Source organism: Oryctolagus cuniculus, chromosome 16 (genome assembly GCF_051225735.1).
Source record: "Oryctolagus cuniculus isolate XC-2025 breed Fujian yellow rabbit chromosome 16, ASM5122573v1, whole genome shotgun sequence".
NCBI lineage: Eukaryota > Metazoa > Chordata > Mammalia > Lagomorpha > Leporidae > Oryctolagus > Oryctolagus cuniculus.
Window position 1 is genome coordinate 15,225,944 of NC_142882.1, and position 17,035 is coordinate 15,242,978.

The following is a 17,035-nucleotide window of genomic DNA, read 5'->3' on the forward strand; positions in this document are numbered from 1 at the left end:
TCTCGTCACTATCACAGTTTCCTGTTGTACTAGTTGTTTCGTTTCATTTTGATTCCTCCTTAATATTTCATTTTCACGAGAGAGATTTTCTATCTTGTCCATTAAGGATTTGTGTAGTTCCAGAATTTGTTTTTGAGAACTTCTTAATGTTCTTATCAATTTTTTGAGATCTGCTTCTTGCATTTCTTCTATGTCATCATCTTCATAATCTTGAATTGGGGTGTCTTTTTCATTTGAGGGCGTCATGGTGATTTCCTTGTTTTTATTACCTCGGTTTTTGCGTTTGTTATTTGGCATATTGGAGATATTTGGTTTCTTCACTGTGGTGCTTTTTCTTGTTATACTATGACTCTAGATTAAGTGGACTATCTGTTTTTGATGGAGCCTTAGGGCTTGAGATGGGTGTGGCCTGAGAGCTCTGTTTGGTGTGCCAAAGGTGACACTCCCAGGTTAGGCGTGGTAAATCTCTCTCTCTCTCTTTCTTTTTTTTTTTTTTTGATTCAAAAGGGAAGTAATTCCGCACAGCTGAACGAAGTTGGAGGTAGTTAGCAGGCAAATGATATACCCACAGGAGCCAGAGATCGGAAGCTCTTTCCCAAGATCCCCACAGGGAATCTGTTCGGCCCTCAGAGTGGGCTCAAATTCTCCTTCAGCCTCCCACTGGGTTGCCAAAGTTACGGAATTGTAGCATCTCTGGAGAGTGCTCACATGAATTCCGTGAGTTCTCTCCCCCACTGTCTCTTTTTTCACAGTCTCAGTTCAGTAGCACCACAAATTTATTAGCTCCTAATCTCCTGTTAATTCGCCCCGCCCAGAGTCAGGTTTTTCTGCTAGGCTCAGGGCCGGTGCAGACCTGAGGTCGCTCTGCTTATGACGTATGTCCAAGATGGCGCCTGCTCTTTGTCTTGCTCGCCCTTGAGAGGTGAGCGGAGAGAGAGAAACCCGTGTCCATACTAGTCACCTTTTTTTTTTTTTTCTCTCTCTCTCTCTTCCAGTTAGCCTTGTGAACTTCCCTCCCCGGGGGTCGTTCCCTCTAGTCTCCTCTCTCCGCTTGCCTGCCGGTGTCTCGGGCTATTGAGGTTCGGCTCACCTCGCGTTCCAGCGCTGGTGTGTTGAGTCTGCCGCTGATGTCCCGAACTGTGGGCTCCCACGCTCTCCACGCAGGTCCGCTGTGAGTCACGCGTTCCGGAAGAGTTTCTTCTGCTGTTTCCTCCCCTACTCTTCCTTGAACCTGCAGTACCACCACTTTTATTAAACTATCTCTCCCCAGACTATCAGTGTGCTCCCTTCCTATTCCGCCATCTTGCCGGACCTCCAAATATGAAAATATTTAAATATAAATATGTTGAGTGTTAAATTTCTAGTCAAATATAAGTTATAATATTTAACCAGTATAGTAGTATTTTATGTGATATGAATTTTACATGACATTACTTAATGGATTGCTTTTTAATGACTATTATCTTAAGTGTCTATTTCATAAACCATTTTATATTGCTTTTTAAAAATATTTTCTAAAATTAGTCATTAATAATATTGAACAATGATAATATTCTCTAGTGGTGTAATTGCTTTGCTAGTGAGTACACTCATCCCAGAATCTTTTACAGTTACACAAATACTAAAACAATTGAATAAAACTTCCATTGTTCTTAATTGATTAAAGTCTATTAAGATAACCTGCGTATCTAAATCAGTTTTAGATGTCAATTTATAGAAACAGAGGGAAGCATACTTTTAGAATTCTCTACGTAATGTCTAAAGTAAAACGAACATATATTTTAAATAGAGATGCAGCTCAGGGATATGGATGGCCATGGCCTGGGCTTACAGCCTACTTGACTGCCTGTATCCTGTGTGTCCCCAGCTCACTGTGGGAAGGCTCACCTCTGTTGAGACTGGCTACCACGTGTGCCCAGGCATGAGTATGCTCTCGGTAACATCTAAATCAGTGTTTACTTTTTCTCAAGGACAGGGATGAGAGTAGATATCCTTCCTGCACACCATGAGATGGTCAGGGCAAGTCTTGTTCTGACCACACCATGCTCATAATGCCGTGCTGTCTTCCAGAGTTGCCTCCCACTTCACCCACTTATCCTGTCATGTGGTCCCCCAAAGGCCATCTTGTCATATATCCAGGTCTTTAAAAAGCAAATCCTCTCCAAATCTCTCAGTTCAAGCCCTTTTCCAATAAAAGGTCCTGTGCTCAGAAACTGTTGACCCAGAGAAAGCCCGTTGATAATCATAACTTAGGATATTGGCAGGCAGGAGGCTCCAATACTCAGGTAAGCTCAATAGGAGAGGAATAGAACCCTTGAACCTCGGGTACAGTCAGCCCTTCACACATCCTGGTGAAGAAAAGTCAGAACCATACACAAGGACAATTCAAATCCTGGCATCAGGAGAGACAATGCACAGATGTTAACCTCCACACATCCTTTACAATTTATTTCCCAGTCACAGTGCAGAGCATCAGGGCTGGGGGGTTACCTGACTTCCTGGGATGGAGAGGGATATAGCAATAAAAGGACACAGAGTTCTGACCTGCTCTGACCACAGAGACACATAGGCAAGGTCTCAGCACTGTGACTGACTTAGAAATCTCTCCCTTTGGCTTCGAGCTGTGTCCTTGTCTGGATCACCAGACTGTGACATGCATTCTGTAGGCTGTGGACACAGCAATCCTGGGATTGGCTGTGCCCTACACAGAGACTAGTTCTCCCTGCAGAGGGCTGGCCCTGCAGACAGTATCTACCCCATGTTCTCCCCATTTCAGCTGACACTCTGGTCTCTAACTCTATGCTGAGGAGATCTTGACATGTCATCATCTCTGTATTTTCTTTGCCTGCAACTCCAACTCTTGCACACTTCACTGAATATGTCAGTCTGCAGCTACCAAATTTATCTGAGGATAAATGTCTACACAGAAAGTCTACCAATAGAGATACAACCAGACTCTAATGTTCAAACCAGAAAATACAGTGTCCTCATCTTGGTAAGTTCAAGGTTGTGTGTATGTGTTAAGTATCATTGTGACTGCAGGTGAGTGTATCTTTGTGCCTTTGTGTATTCTGTCCCTATTGGAAAATCTGACAAATGTATGGCAGAAAGGCAGATGAATGAAAGCAGAGGTCCTCACCCTTGTTCTGCCTTCCATAGAATTTTGTGTTTGCTCCCCAGCCTTTCAGAGGTAGAAGACAGGCATCAAGATTTTTGGGCTCACCCCATAAGCACATCCCCTGATCCAACTCCAGGGTCTTGGCATGGATGAATTTTGAGACCCAGGACCACTACTAACAATGCGCAGATGTGTCTGGAAAGGTGCCTGGGTATTCTGATGCATGCACTACCTCATTCAACCTTGCTGCCTTGCTTATCATTCCTCCATCTTATGTCTGAAATTAATTTCTTAACGGAAGACAAGAACCTCTATTTCACTTTGTCAGCCTTTGGGATGAGCTTCTTTCACTGCCCAATATTTTCATTTTTTACCCATGTTGTACTGTATCAGTGAGAAGTATACTTTTTTCAGAATATATACATGGACTTTTTGTATTAGTATATTTTTGGTTGCTTGTAATAAGGTGGGAATTTTACAAGTATTTGTTCTTGAGTCTTTGATTTTTCTTCCAACTTTGTGCACAGTACAGAAAGTAATAGATGACAGCTTCATATTTTGGAAAAATATTAAGGTACTCAATATTCAGCTGATTATCAGTGCTATAAATAACCCAGGGGTGAACAAATATACCCATCATAATGGCAAAGTATATCACTAGGGTAAAATGATTTTATTTTATTTTTTAATTTTTATTTAATAAATATAAATTTCCAAGTACAACTTTTGGATTACAGTGGCATTCCCCCCCCATAACTTCCCTCCCACCCACAACCCTCCCGTCTCCAACTCCCTCTCCCATTCCATTAACATCAAGATTCATTTTACTATGCCATAAACAAGAGTGTCAATTTGTTAAGTCAACAACAGGAGTCACTGTGCACTTACTCCTCATGTGGGATCTCTGTCCTTAGTGTGCTGTACATTGAGATTTAATGCTATAACTAGTACTCAAACAGTATTTTACAATTTGTGTTTCTGTGTGGGTGCAAACAGTTGAAATCTTTACTTAATATTTACTAAACTGCTTTTCTGTATATAAAGATAATTGAAAATGAATCTTGATGCATATGGAATGGGAGAGGGAGCGGGAGATGGGAGGGTTGCCGGTGGGAGAAGTTATGGGGGGTGAGCCATTGTAATCCATAAACTGTACTTTGGAAATTTATATTTATTAAATAAAAGTTTTAAAAAAGATGCATTTTCGATTATCTTTATATACAGAAGATCAATTTAGTGTCAGTAATCACCCCAGGCTCTTGTCGTGCATTGCCAAGGCTATGGAAGCCTTTTGAGTTCGCCAACTCTGATCTTATTTAGACAAGGTCATAGTCAAAGTGGAAGTTCTCTCCTTCCTTCAGAGGGAGGAGATGGAGGTTTGATGGCTCAATATTTCCACTGTGATCTCACTCGCTGAGATCTTCCATGTGTTTTTTTTTTTATTTTTTTGTGGGTTTTTTTTGTTTGTTTGTTTCTTTCCTTTTTGCCAGAGTGTCTTGGCTTTCCATGCCTAAAATACTCTCATGGGCTCTTCAGCCAGATCCAAATGCCTTAAGGGCTGATTTTGAGGCCAGAGTGCTGTTTAGGACATCTGACATTTTTATGAGTCTGCTGTGTATCCCGCTTCCCATGTTAGTTCATTCTAGTCTTTTTAATTCTATCAGTAATATTATCAGACACTAGTCTTAGTTATGTGATCCCTTTGACTCTTAATCCTATCATTATGATCAATTGTTAACTGAAACCGATCACTTTGAATAGTGATATGGCACTGGTACAGCAAAATGATTTTAAATAATTTAATTCACCACTCTTATTACTCAATTACTCAATGGATCCACAGCATAATTTTTGCGCCAGATATATTTAGTGTCCCACAAGCGAGTCCTCTCTGTGATCAGAAATCCAATTTGGTTCAGGTGTGTATGGAAAAGGAACACTTGTTTATATGTTTATACCACAGGAAAAATTTTAGATTCATGTGGCAGGATAATATATACAATAGAGTGTGACAAAATAGAAAAGTACCTTATATTAAAAATGAAACACTGCCATTTTGAAACTGTGAATATAGTATATGAAGTAACAAAAGTTTTCTAAAAAAAAAAGAGAAATGTATCCCTTTGTTATTTGATACCATAGCTTACATGTAGAATATATTTAAGACCTTGTATATCCATGTACATGGGACAAACACATTAATTAAATTAGTTGGAGGAATTAAAATCTGGGGGAAAGGCAAATAACCATATGTAAAAATTATCCTGGAAAGTTTCTTTCACCATCTAATTTCTCTTTTTATGTATAGTAATATTGATTGAAATGCTCTGTGTACCAAAGAATCCTTAGAAAAGAATGAATTATGGGGCTGGACTGTGGTGCAGTGGGTTAATGCCCTGGCCTGCTGCAGCAGCATCCCATATGGGTGCCAGTTTGAGATGTGGCTGCTCCACTTCCCATCCAGCTCTCTGCTGTGGCCTGGGAAAGCAGTGGAAGATGGCCCAGGTCCTTGGGCCCCTGCACCTGTGTGGGAGACCCAGAAGAAGCTCCTGGCTTCAGATCGGTACAGCTCCAGCCGTTGTGGCCAACTGGGTAGTGAACCATCGGATGAAAGACCTCTCTCTCTCTCTCTCTCTCTCTCTGCCTCTCCTCTCTGTGTAACTGTTTCAAAAAATAAGTAAATCTTAAAAATAAAAAAGAAGTGAATTTGTCAAAAGGTTCCAACAATATATTCCTGATATACACTATATTAGGCATCTTGTGACCCAGAAGACAAGGGTTAGCTAACACTATAGATAATTTCAAAACAATGGGAAGATTTGGAAGTTTTCTTTTTGGTCATACCCTGAACTTATACCAAAAGAAATCACATTCTCACAAAATAGTCCAATGGTAGAGACAGAAGAAAACCTGAGTAATATGTATACATAGAATTGCATTTATACATTTTTTGTAAGTTTGGGTCTACCAAGTAATACAAGGTGCCTATAAACAGAAATTGTGAATTCTGATAAATCTATGATGGATTTGTAATTGTGGAACAAAAACACAACTTGAATTTCATTTTTTGAACTTAAATAGAATTATTTTAAAAAACTTAATCCTGTATGTACACAGTAGTGCAACCTACCCAAAAATCATACAAACATCTCCATCCATGTTTTGCTTATGTTATTGAAGTACTATAATTAGGTAACATAAAGTTGCAACAAAACCTCCGTGGGATGGGTTCCAGAACAGTCCATACCATAATCACCCTTGCAACTACTTCATAGACTTTTCTTGATTGAGTTAAAGCAATTCCCAATTTGTTGAAAGGATGCATGGACAATCAATTTCTCATCATTTAAACTCATGAGATGGTGGCTACCAAAAACAAAAGACTAAGCTTCTACCCAAATGAAACCTTTAGGATAGGGAGGTTGAGGAAAAATAAGGACTGCTGAGTACACATGCACCTCCCACCTCTCATTTGAGTGCTCTCTCTCTTTCCAATTATGCCTGTCCTACAGCTTCAGCAACTTCCAAGGAAAAGCAAATTTGCAAACAGTGCTGGGGATAACATATTCTTCCATGATTCAGGCACTGTATGACACACTGTGATATCCAGAGTGTGTGTATTTTCCTCTGGGTCTTGGGTTGTTGGCTAAAATTGGAGAGTTCCCCTGCCAAGAGTGTACATGAATAAGTCTTGGTCATCAATGCACAGATGATAGAATGGCCTCCTGCATTCAAGGATGTGTCATTCTATGAGAAGAATTAGAAACAGAGAGAGGTGGGAGGAGATGATATGTGAAATTTTAAATATGCATTGAATTCTCATTTCACATGTATGCATAAAATATGATGTTCCTCACACATGTCCTAAGCCACTCTCTTTCATATGTGCAAGTTTGTATCAGCAGCTGAGAGAACGGTAGGAGCAAAGTTAATACATGGAGAAAGAAGCAACTTAAGAAAACAGAAGCACAAACACACACACACATACACAGATGCTACATATATTTCTTTATACATTCTAAATCATTTAGTCATATATGGTGAGAATCTTTGCTGTATTTTGATATACTTCGAAATCAAGCAGATTACACAAGAAGTTGAGTAAAAGGATTAATTTTGTGGATGTGTCAGTAGGGGGATGAACTTCTGCCCTTCTCTGTATATGCTTACACATTGGCAAATCATGAAGCCCATTTCTCCATTAAAGTTCTGTAGGCCTGAGAGAGATATTAGACAAAGCCATGAAGAGACTTCCTAGGGTACACATAGGGTCATCAGTGGTGAATGTGACCTTTCACCTTCTCGATGAAGGATCATGTGAAATGATGAAACTGGATGTGTTTTTTTTTAATTCGAACACTAATTCTTTCTACAATTGCCAAATCCCAAATTCCCATTACATCTACTGATGTAATGACCCTTGCCTCTGTGCACGCAGGTTACAGAGTTCTTTTCCAGCAATGCCCTAGGGAGGAATGAGAGTCCAAATCATGTTTTTCCAAAGCTGTTTTTATGCTCATAGAGAGTGGCAGCGCATAGCCTCAGGACAAGGTGATGCCTACAGTTCCTGGATAGGGCAGAAGTGAAGCAATGAAAATCAGATCAGCTGATCTGATCACAGGGACATTAAGGCAAGGCCTCAACCCTGTGACTTCCTTTGAAATGTCTTCCTAGTGATTCTAGCTGTGTCTCTGTGTGACTCAGTAGATTAGCACACACTGTCTACTTGTTGAGAGCATACAGCAATACTGGGACCAGCTTTGCCCTACACAGAGATACTCCCCTTGTAGGGAGCTGAGATAGCAGACATAATCCAGTCTATTTTTTCCTAATATCAGTAGAGACTTGGGCTTTTAACTTTATGTTGGGTGGACTTGACCTGTTTTCTGTGATTTTTCTCAAATTACTCTTGAATCCTATATGCAGTTCACAAGACATTCCTCCCTTGATCTGTTATAATTTCATGAGGCCAAGTGTCTACAGAGATGGAGACTTGCTATTGGGTGGGTTTTCCCCCCCTTTACATCCTGGAATGAGAAACAGACATGGTCTGGTTACCTTTTTTATCAGGGCCAAAGTATAAAATGTGAGTTAATTGGTAAGTCCAACATTGAGTTATGTGTCAATTGTGGTTCAGACTGCAAGTGAGTGTGTGCTTGTATTGGTTAATCTGCTTGAGAATTCTAAAAAATGTACACAGAAGTTGCAGCAATGCAGATCAAAGAACTCTGGAGTTCCTTCCTTTCTTTTGCCTTTCACAACGTTCCCTTTCCATTTTATTTTGCTCTCCACTCCTCTAGAAGAGAAGAGAGAGAGATGGACATATTTTATATCCACTCTATTAATCTGATATCCTAATCAGCCTCTGAGAATCTTGAAATGAGTGGACTAGTGGAACTCCAGCCCCCATCCTCGCCCCCACCCTTGTCTGCCACAGACAAAACCCATGGAATAGAGAATGGCCTGAGGTCAGTGTTAGGTCTAAGGCACTCACCCTGGGTGTCATTGCTAACAAATATGCCTCGTGTAGAAGCTATTATTGTCTGACATCCACCACCTGAAATAGAGCCTGTCCCCCCATACATTGCATTCTACCTACTGTTCAACTGGCAAACAATGTCCATCTCCATTCTATGCAGAAGAGAGTGAAGAGAGTCAGTCATCATGTGTGTCCATCTGATGTCTCAGGAATTACTGTGCCTAGATGTAGAAAAGTCCTATATGGGCACAAACTGCCAATTCTATGTGTCATTAGACTTCCACATGACGCAATATGCCATGAAAGTATTTCCCCCTAACTGATGGACATTATGTTATGGCCACCAAGTGTCATTTCATATGCATAACTCATACTTGTTTACCCAATATTGAATATTTGGAATGTCACTCATTTCTTGCTTCTCGATGTAATATATTAATGATCATTTTATTTGTATATTTCTCTGACTGAAATAATTGGGGCAAATTCTTGGATCATGAGGTATATTTCTTTATAAAGCTTATGGTACTTCTTGACAAATTCTTGCTGATAAACCCACAGGTTTCCATTACCCTCGCAAATCCCCACACCCATTGTCAGTGTGTCCCCATACTCAGGCCTTCCTCCTTCCCAGCACACCCCCAGTTCACCTTGTGTCTCTATGGGTCTGCTTGCTGTGGAGACTGCATATAAACTGATTCATAGCCTTTGTTATCATCTGTTGATTGGCACCTTTCACTGCACAATGTTTTCAAGTCTTTTCCATTTAATGGCTTGTATCAACCTGTAGCATAATTTTCTCATAATATTTTTAAATATTTATTTATTTATTTGAAAGTCAGAGTTACACACAGAGAGAAGGAGAGGCAGAGGGAGGGAGAGAGAGAGAGAAAGAGAGAGAGAGAGGTCTTCCATCCATTGGTTCATTCCCCAGTTGGCTGCAATGGCCAGAGCTGTGCCAACCTGAAGCCAGGAGCCAGCATCCTCCTCAGGGTCTCCTACACAGGTGCAGAGGCCCAAGGACTTGGGCCATTTTCTATTGCTTTCCCAGGCATAACAGAGAGCTGAATTGGAAGTAGAGAAGCCAGGACCTGGACTGGCACCTATATGGGAATACAGCAGTGTAGGAGGCAGCTTTACCAGGTACGCCACACTATCACCCCCCTTCTCATAATAACTTAATAGATAGGTCTACATTTGCTATCCAGATGCTTGTGTTTACTTATTATTGATATAAAATTAGGAATATATGTTTTTCTTTGTTATCAAAATTCTATTCTTTTTTTTTTTTACTTACATAACTTATTTCACATGATTTATATCTCACAACTTGGAAAACCTAAACTTTATGAATTTTAGAATATACTGAACAAAATATCGGTTATTCATCAAATAATGTACCGAGTACCTCTCATGTGCCAAACTAAACATGCTATGCATGGTTATAGTACAAATCATGAAATCACTGGATGTCTACATGTGAGACAGATATTTTTTATCTAAAATGATCACACATTCTGGTTTGCTTCCTACAGCCAATTTATGCAAATAATCCTTGAGTATTCATTAATGTCATCCCATCTTGTTGTTAAAAGTGTATCAGCTTGGAATGTCAATTACCTGGTCACTGTAGACTTGGAAGGAGTATGAGAAATGTTTATAGACAGGTAGGAGATATAAATCCTGCCTTTGCCTTCTATCTGTTTATTACATCAAACCTTATATTCTTCATCTGCTAATTAAGAATATTACTACTGCAAAACAAAATTCTTATTATGATAGCATTAAAGGTTTATAAAATGCTTGTCCCCCCGCCCTCAACTGTCCAGCATCCTTGTAGATGAAATGAAATTACTTAATATGTTTTTTGCTAAGAATACATGCTTTTCAATCTTCTGGATAGAAACTTTACCATTGGTGTTATCTATAACTTAAATATTTGGCAAATTGACCAATGAAGCAATCAAAGATCTTGTTCTGCCTCCAGGCTCCAGAGATTGTAGAATCAATCTGCTTACTCAGAAGTGTACCTAGTCATACTGATTTTTGGATATTATTTTTCTGGCATGTAAAATCTACTCAATTAAGGAAAGACACATGTAAAATAGTCTCAGGCATACACATTCTCAAAATAATTATCAAATAAAAAAACTGAATGGCAAAGATTTCAGAGGAAACAATTCAATAAAGAGAGAAATGTTCGGAAGCATATATCTGGTGATGAATGAAATTTAAGTGACCAGGTACCCTCATATTATTTGTTACACAGATGAAAAACCTCTAACGAGCATCATAGAAACTCCAAATTGGGTGCCTAGGTAAAATCAAGGAGATACAGAATCAGATTGGGAAGGACACAGTGATGTCCTTGGGGGTGATGAGGCAAATAGTCATCCTATCACAGTGCCTAATGTCGTGCAAAGCAATCATCATCATTCTCTTTTCTCCACAGACTCCTCAGTCTTTGTGTAGCCAGAGGTGTGGGCCAGGATTCAGGAAAATGAGACAGAAAGGAAGACCTGTCTGCTGCTATACTTGTGTTATTTGTCCAGAAAGAGACATTTCCAATCTTACAGGTAAAAACCCTAGAACTGACCTATGAGAATCCAGCCTCTGAACTATCTCTTGATAAAAAGGAAACCAAGAATATTTGCATTGGGATCAGAGTGCCCTATTGTTCTCCATGCACACCTTCACTCACTCTTTCCATACCCTTGTTGTATGCTCACTATCACCATCTCATTATGTATAAGCTGTTGTCTGACGGTGCTCATCCTCTCTAGCTCAACTCTGAAACTGATTCTATCTGGTGTCCTTCTTTCCCATCCAGTCCTGGAGGAGACTGTCTCAATCTGAGGCCTAATGTCTAAACAAGAAATATAATATTTATATTTGTTAAGGCTCCCTTTGGATTTCTAAAGGGCTTGAAATCAGAACTTTTCCATACACAACTGACGAGCAGGGCGCTACTTCACATGAATTGTGATGGGAACACTGTGTTATTTTCTGTGCTACATCTTTGACACTGTGCATGGTGTGCAGTACACATAACGAAGGCCACCACTTTGTCCTTTGGATGTATATACTAGAAGAAGAGGAAAATCAATGTGAAATGTAGAGACACAAAATCCTAAAAATGATACAACTTGGTAACCCCAAAAACCATTGCAAAAGGTCAACATTTAAGCAATGTTAAATATTAAAGCCAATCATTTTGAGAAATGTAAAAATGTACTAAGTCTCAATGATAAATATTTCCACTGTTCAATGCTGAATAAATATGTTTATAATAATTTGAATTCTTCCAAAAGTATATTTAATTTCCATAATCTTAGCTCTAGGAATATTTTTATTGCAGTATCTTCAAATAAGGTCTATATAGTTTCCTTTATGAGGAAGATAACAAAAATGACTTCAAGTTTTGTTAAAATATTCAACATGCAGTAAGTTAGTGAAATAAAGAAAACTAAAGTACCATGCATTGACCCATTTTGCAATGTACACTTGCCTATGTGTGTCCAGTGCATCTCTGATAAGGGTGCCAGAAGCACCTACATTCTATAAAAAGTAAAGGGTGCACGTTGAAAAGAATTGTAAGAGAGAATTCTTCAAATATTTACAGATGCTTATATTCTCTCTCTCTCTCTCTAAAATATTTTATTTCTCTGAATGTCAGTTACAGAGAGAGGTAGAGCCTAATAGAGAGAGAGAGAGAAAAGTGAAAGATAAGATCTTCCATCAGGTAGATTCACTCCCAAGATAACTGCAATGCCTCGAACTGGGCCTGGACAAAGCCAGAAACCAGGAGCTGCTTCCAGGCATCGCAGAGGCCCAAGTATTTGGCCTTCCTATGATGGTTTCTCAGGGACATTGGCATGGAGTTGGTTTGGAAGAGGAGCAGCCAGGACGTGAACTGGTGCCTGTATGGGATGCCATCATCCCAGGCTGTGGCTTTTCCTCCTACATCACAACTTCATTCCCTGAAGCTTGTATTCTTGCATGAACACCAAGGATAAAAACTGAGTAGGACTCTTACTGCAAGTGTAGCCCTACTGATAGCATTTTCTTGATTTTTCAGAAAAGATTTATTTATTTTATTTGAAAATCAGAGATTCAGAGAACAGAGGGGAGAGAGAGAGATAGAGAGAGAGAAAGAGAGAGAGAGAGAGAGAAAGAGAGAGAGAGAAAGTATGAATGTAATTGCTCATGCCCCCAGTGAAATCAATGGCACTGGCTGGGCCAGGCAGAAGCCAGGAACTTCATTTGAGTGTCCCACATGGGTTGGGGGTCCCAAGTACTTGGACCACCTTTTGATATATTGTGTTGTTATCTTCATTTACTTTTTGATTTCTCTTTTGATTTTTTTTTGTGACCCAGTGTTCATTCAGGAGCATGTTGTTCAGTCTCCATGTGTTTGCATATGCTCTCAGGATTGCTAATTTCCAGATTCATTCCACTGTGGTCTGAGAAGCTTCATGGTATGATTCTAATTCTTTTGAATTTGCTGAGACTTGCTTTATGGCCTAGTATGTGGTCAATCCTAGAGTAAGTTCCATGTACTCCTGAAAAGAATGTGTATTCCTTAAGTGTAGGATGAAAAGTTCTGTAGATATCTGTTAGGTCCATTTGGTCTATAGTGTCGATTAAATATGTTGTTTCTTTATTGATCGTCTGTCTGGTTGATCTGTCTATTGATGAATGTGGAGCATTGAAATCCCCCAATTCTATTGTATTGGAGTCTAAGTCTACCTTTAAGTTCCTTACCATATCTTTTAAATAAACCGGTGCCCTGTACTTAGGTGCATATACATTTATAATAGTTACAACTTCCAGTTGAATTGATCCCTTAGTCATTAAATAGTGCCCCTCTTTTTCTCTATTAACAGTTTTTGTGTTAAAGTTTATTTTGTCTGATATTAAGATGGCTACACCAGCTCTTTTTTGGTTTCTGTTGGCATGGCATATCTTTTTCCAACCTTTCACTTTCAGTCTGCATGCATCTTTGTTGGAAAGATGTGTTTCTTGTAGGCAGCAAATAGATGGGTTTTGTTCCTTAATCCATTCAGCCAGCCTGTGTCTTTTAATTGGAGAGTTGAGGCCATTTACATTCAATGTGACTCTTGATAAGTAGTGACTTTGCCCTGCCATTTGCCAAATATATTTCTAATATATGCTTTGAACTTCTTGTGATCTTTTACTATGAGGTTTTCTTCCTTCACCTTCTTTCATATTGATGGCTGTGTTTCTGTGTGTAACACATCTTTAAGCATCTTTTGCAGGGATGGATGTGTGTTGACAAATTCTCTCAATTTCTGTTTAATGTGAAAGGTCTTTATTTCACCTTCATTCACCAATGAGAGCCTTGCAGAATATAATATTCTGTGAAATCAGTTTTCCTCTCAGCACCTGGGCTATGCCTCGCCATTCCCTCCTAGCCTGTAGGGTTTCTGATGAGAAGTCTGGGTGAGTCTAATTGGAGATCCTCTGAGAGTAATCTGACGTTTCTCTATTGCACATTTTAGAATCTTTTCTTTATGTTTCACTGTGGTGAGTTTGATTACAATGTGTCCTGATGAGGATTTCCTTTGCTCAGGTTTATTGGGGGTTCTATGTGCTTCCTGTACTTGGATGTCTCTTTCCTTCTCCAAACCCAGGAAGTTTTCTGCTAGTATCTCACTAAAAAGGCCTTCTGAACCTTTCTCTCCCTCCATGCCTTCAGGAACTCTTAGAACTCAAATGTTGGGTTTTTTAATAGTATCCTGTAGATTCCCAACAATATTTTTTAGATTCCTAAATTTCCTCTTCTTTTCTCTGGTTTGACTGTATACTTTCCTGTGCTCTGTCTTCTAAGTCCAATATTCTCTTTCCTGCTTCACTGATTCTGTTTCTAAGGCTCTCAAATGTGTTGTTTATTTGGTCTATTGAATTCTTCATTTCATTTTGGTTTCTCTTCAATATATCAATTTCATGTTCTACTAAATTCCTCATTTCATTTTGATTCCTCCTTATGATTTCATTTTCATGAGAGAAATTCTCTGTCCTGTCCTGTATGGATTTCTGTAGTTCATGCATTTGTTTTTGAAAACTCCTAAATGTTCTTATCATAAATTTTTTGAATTCCATATCTTGTATTTCTTTGATCTCATCGTCTTCATAATCTTGTATTGGAGTGTCATGAAGTCTTCCTTGTTCTTGTTTCCTCAGTTTCTGCATTTGTTGTTTGGCATTGTGGAGATATTCTTTGGTTTCTTCTTCTTTTTTTCTGTGGTGGCTTTTCTCATTATACTATGACTCTAGATTAAGTGGACTGTCTGCTTTTGGTGAATCTCTAGAGGCTTGTGGTGGGTGTGGCCAGAGAGCTCTATACAGTTCTTCAGGGTTAAGGCTGTGCCAAAGGAGACACACCCAGGTTTGGAGTGGTAACTCTCTCTCTCTCTTATCCAGAAGGGAAGTAATTCCACTCAGCTGAGCTCTTCTCCTCGATGGCAATCAATGCCTGAGCACTAGCCACAGTGGGTATAATCTTCATCTGCTCTGTCCCAAGGACCACACAAAGGATCTGTTCAGTCCTCAGTGTAAGCTCAGATTCCCCTGCAATGTCTCTCACTGGGTAGCCAAGGCCACTCAAGTTTGTGGCTTCTCCCAACGAGACTGTGGTGGAATGAGAAGGCCATGCCAAGATGGCTGCTGGGAAGTGAGTATCAGTTACTCAGGAATTGCTTCAAAACCCACCTGGCAATGGAGCCTGCCTGGAACAGGCTGTGATTGGTTAGGGCATAAACCACCCCTTGACTGGATTGGCTGCCTTGGCTGCCTTGGCTGCTGTACCAACTGAAATAAACAAGTCTGCAGGCTGCTCACCTCTGGCCTGCTTTCACCAGACTCCCGGGGTCTGTGTGGTGACTCCGCACCTCCTGAACCCACCACGCTCCTCCTCTCAGAACAAATCCACAGCAACATGAGGCTACTCACATCTCAGCCACACTGTGAGTTCTCCCACACACTCTCAATTTTTTTTCCACAGTCCCGGTTCATAAGCTCCACACATTCACTAAGTCTTAGTCTCCTGTTATTACTCCCAACCTGAGTTAGGTTTTTCTGCTTGCTTGAGGGTGGGTGCAGCCTTGAGCTGGTGCAGATGATATGTATGTCCAAAATGGTGCCTGTTCTATTGTCTTGCACACCTTTGTAAGGTGTGTGGAGAGAGAGAATCATGTCTGTACCACCCCTTTTACTTTTTTCTTTCCTCTAGTTAGGCTGGTGTACTTTCCCCCATGGGGATTCAAGCCTCATTCCCTCTAGGCTCTTCCTGCCACTTTTCTGCCAGTGTCTCAGGCTACTGTGGTTTTGCCTCACCTCTCTTTCCAGTGCTGGTGCGAAGGAGAAGATTCTCAGCAGCTGGGCTCCTGAGCTGTGGGCGCCCATGTCCTCCACATAGATCTACCATGTCCCTCTAATTCTGGAAGGGTTTCCTCTGCAGTTGTTTTTCCCCTAACTCTTCTCTGAGACTTCACTATCTCCACTTTTATTAAACTATCTTTCTTGGGCCCTGCACCCACATGGGAGACCAGGAGAAGCACCTGGCTCCTGGCTTCGGATCAGCATGATGTGCCAGCCGCAGTGGCCATTGGGGGGTGAACCAACGGCAAAAAGGAAGACCTTTCTCTCTGTCTCTCTCTGTCACTCTCTGCTCTGCCTGTCAAAAAAAATTAAACTATCTTTCCCTGGACTATCAATGAACTCCCTCCTTCTATTCCACCATCTTGGAGCCCCTCTATTTCTTTTTCATTCTCCTCTTCTCTTGTTATTGTTTCTGATACTATACTAAGAGTGTTGAAACTGAATGTCTTTGTCTTCTTCCAGATCTGAGGGGAAATGATTTCAGATTTTCCTCATTCAATATGATATTGGCTATTTTTTAAAATGTAGAGTCATTGCAATTTTGGTGTATGTTCTTTCTGTACCTAGTTTGGTACGTTTTTTAAAAATTGTGAATGAATGTTGAATATTATCAAATAATTTTCTGCAGCCAGCACCGTGGCTCACTTGGCTAATCCTCCACCTGTGGCACTGGCACCCCAGGTTCTAGTCCCAGATGGGGCACCGCGTTCTGGTCCTGGTTGTTCTTCTTCCAGTCCAGCTCTCTGCTGTGTCCTGGGAAGGCAGTGGAGGATGGCCCAGGTGCTTGGGCCCTGCACCCACATGGGAGACCAGGAGGAAGCACCTGGTTCCTGGCTTTGGATTGGCCAAGCACACTGGCCGTGGAGGCCAATTTGTGAGTGAACCAATGGAAGGAAGACCTTTCTCTCTGTCTCTCTGTCTCTCTCTCACTGTCTAACTCTGCCTAAGTTAAAAAAAATTCTGCATCCATTGAGATGATCATGTGATTTTTTTTCCTTCATTCTGTTGATGTGATTTACTACAATATGTGATTTGTG

General features: G+C 40.3%; 1 protein-coding gene across 1 annotated transcript in view; it reads right to left on the reverse strand.

Moving 5' to 3' along the window:
• LOC127485191 (vomeronasal type-2 receptor 116-like) overlaps positions 1 to 17,035 on the reverse strand; it is a 70,588-nt gene that overhangs the window by 40,457 nt on the left and 13,096 nt on the right. The window contains exon 3 of the mRNA XM_070067757.2: positions 16,854 to 16,919. Within this exon, the coding sequence (XP_069923858.2) occupies positions 16,854 to 16,919 (66 nt within the window). The remainder of the gene's footprint in view (positions 1 to 16,853; positions 16,920 to 17,035) is intronic.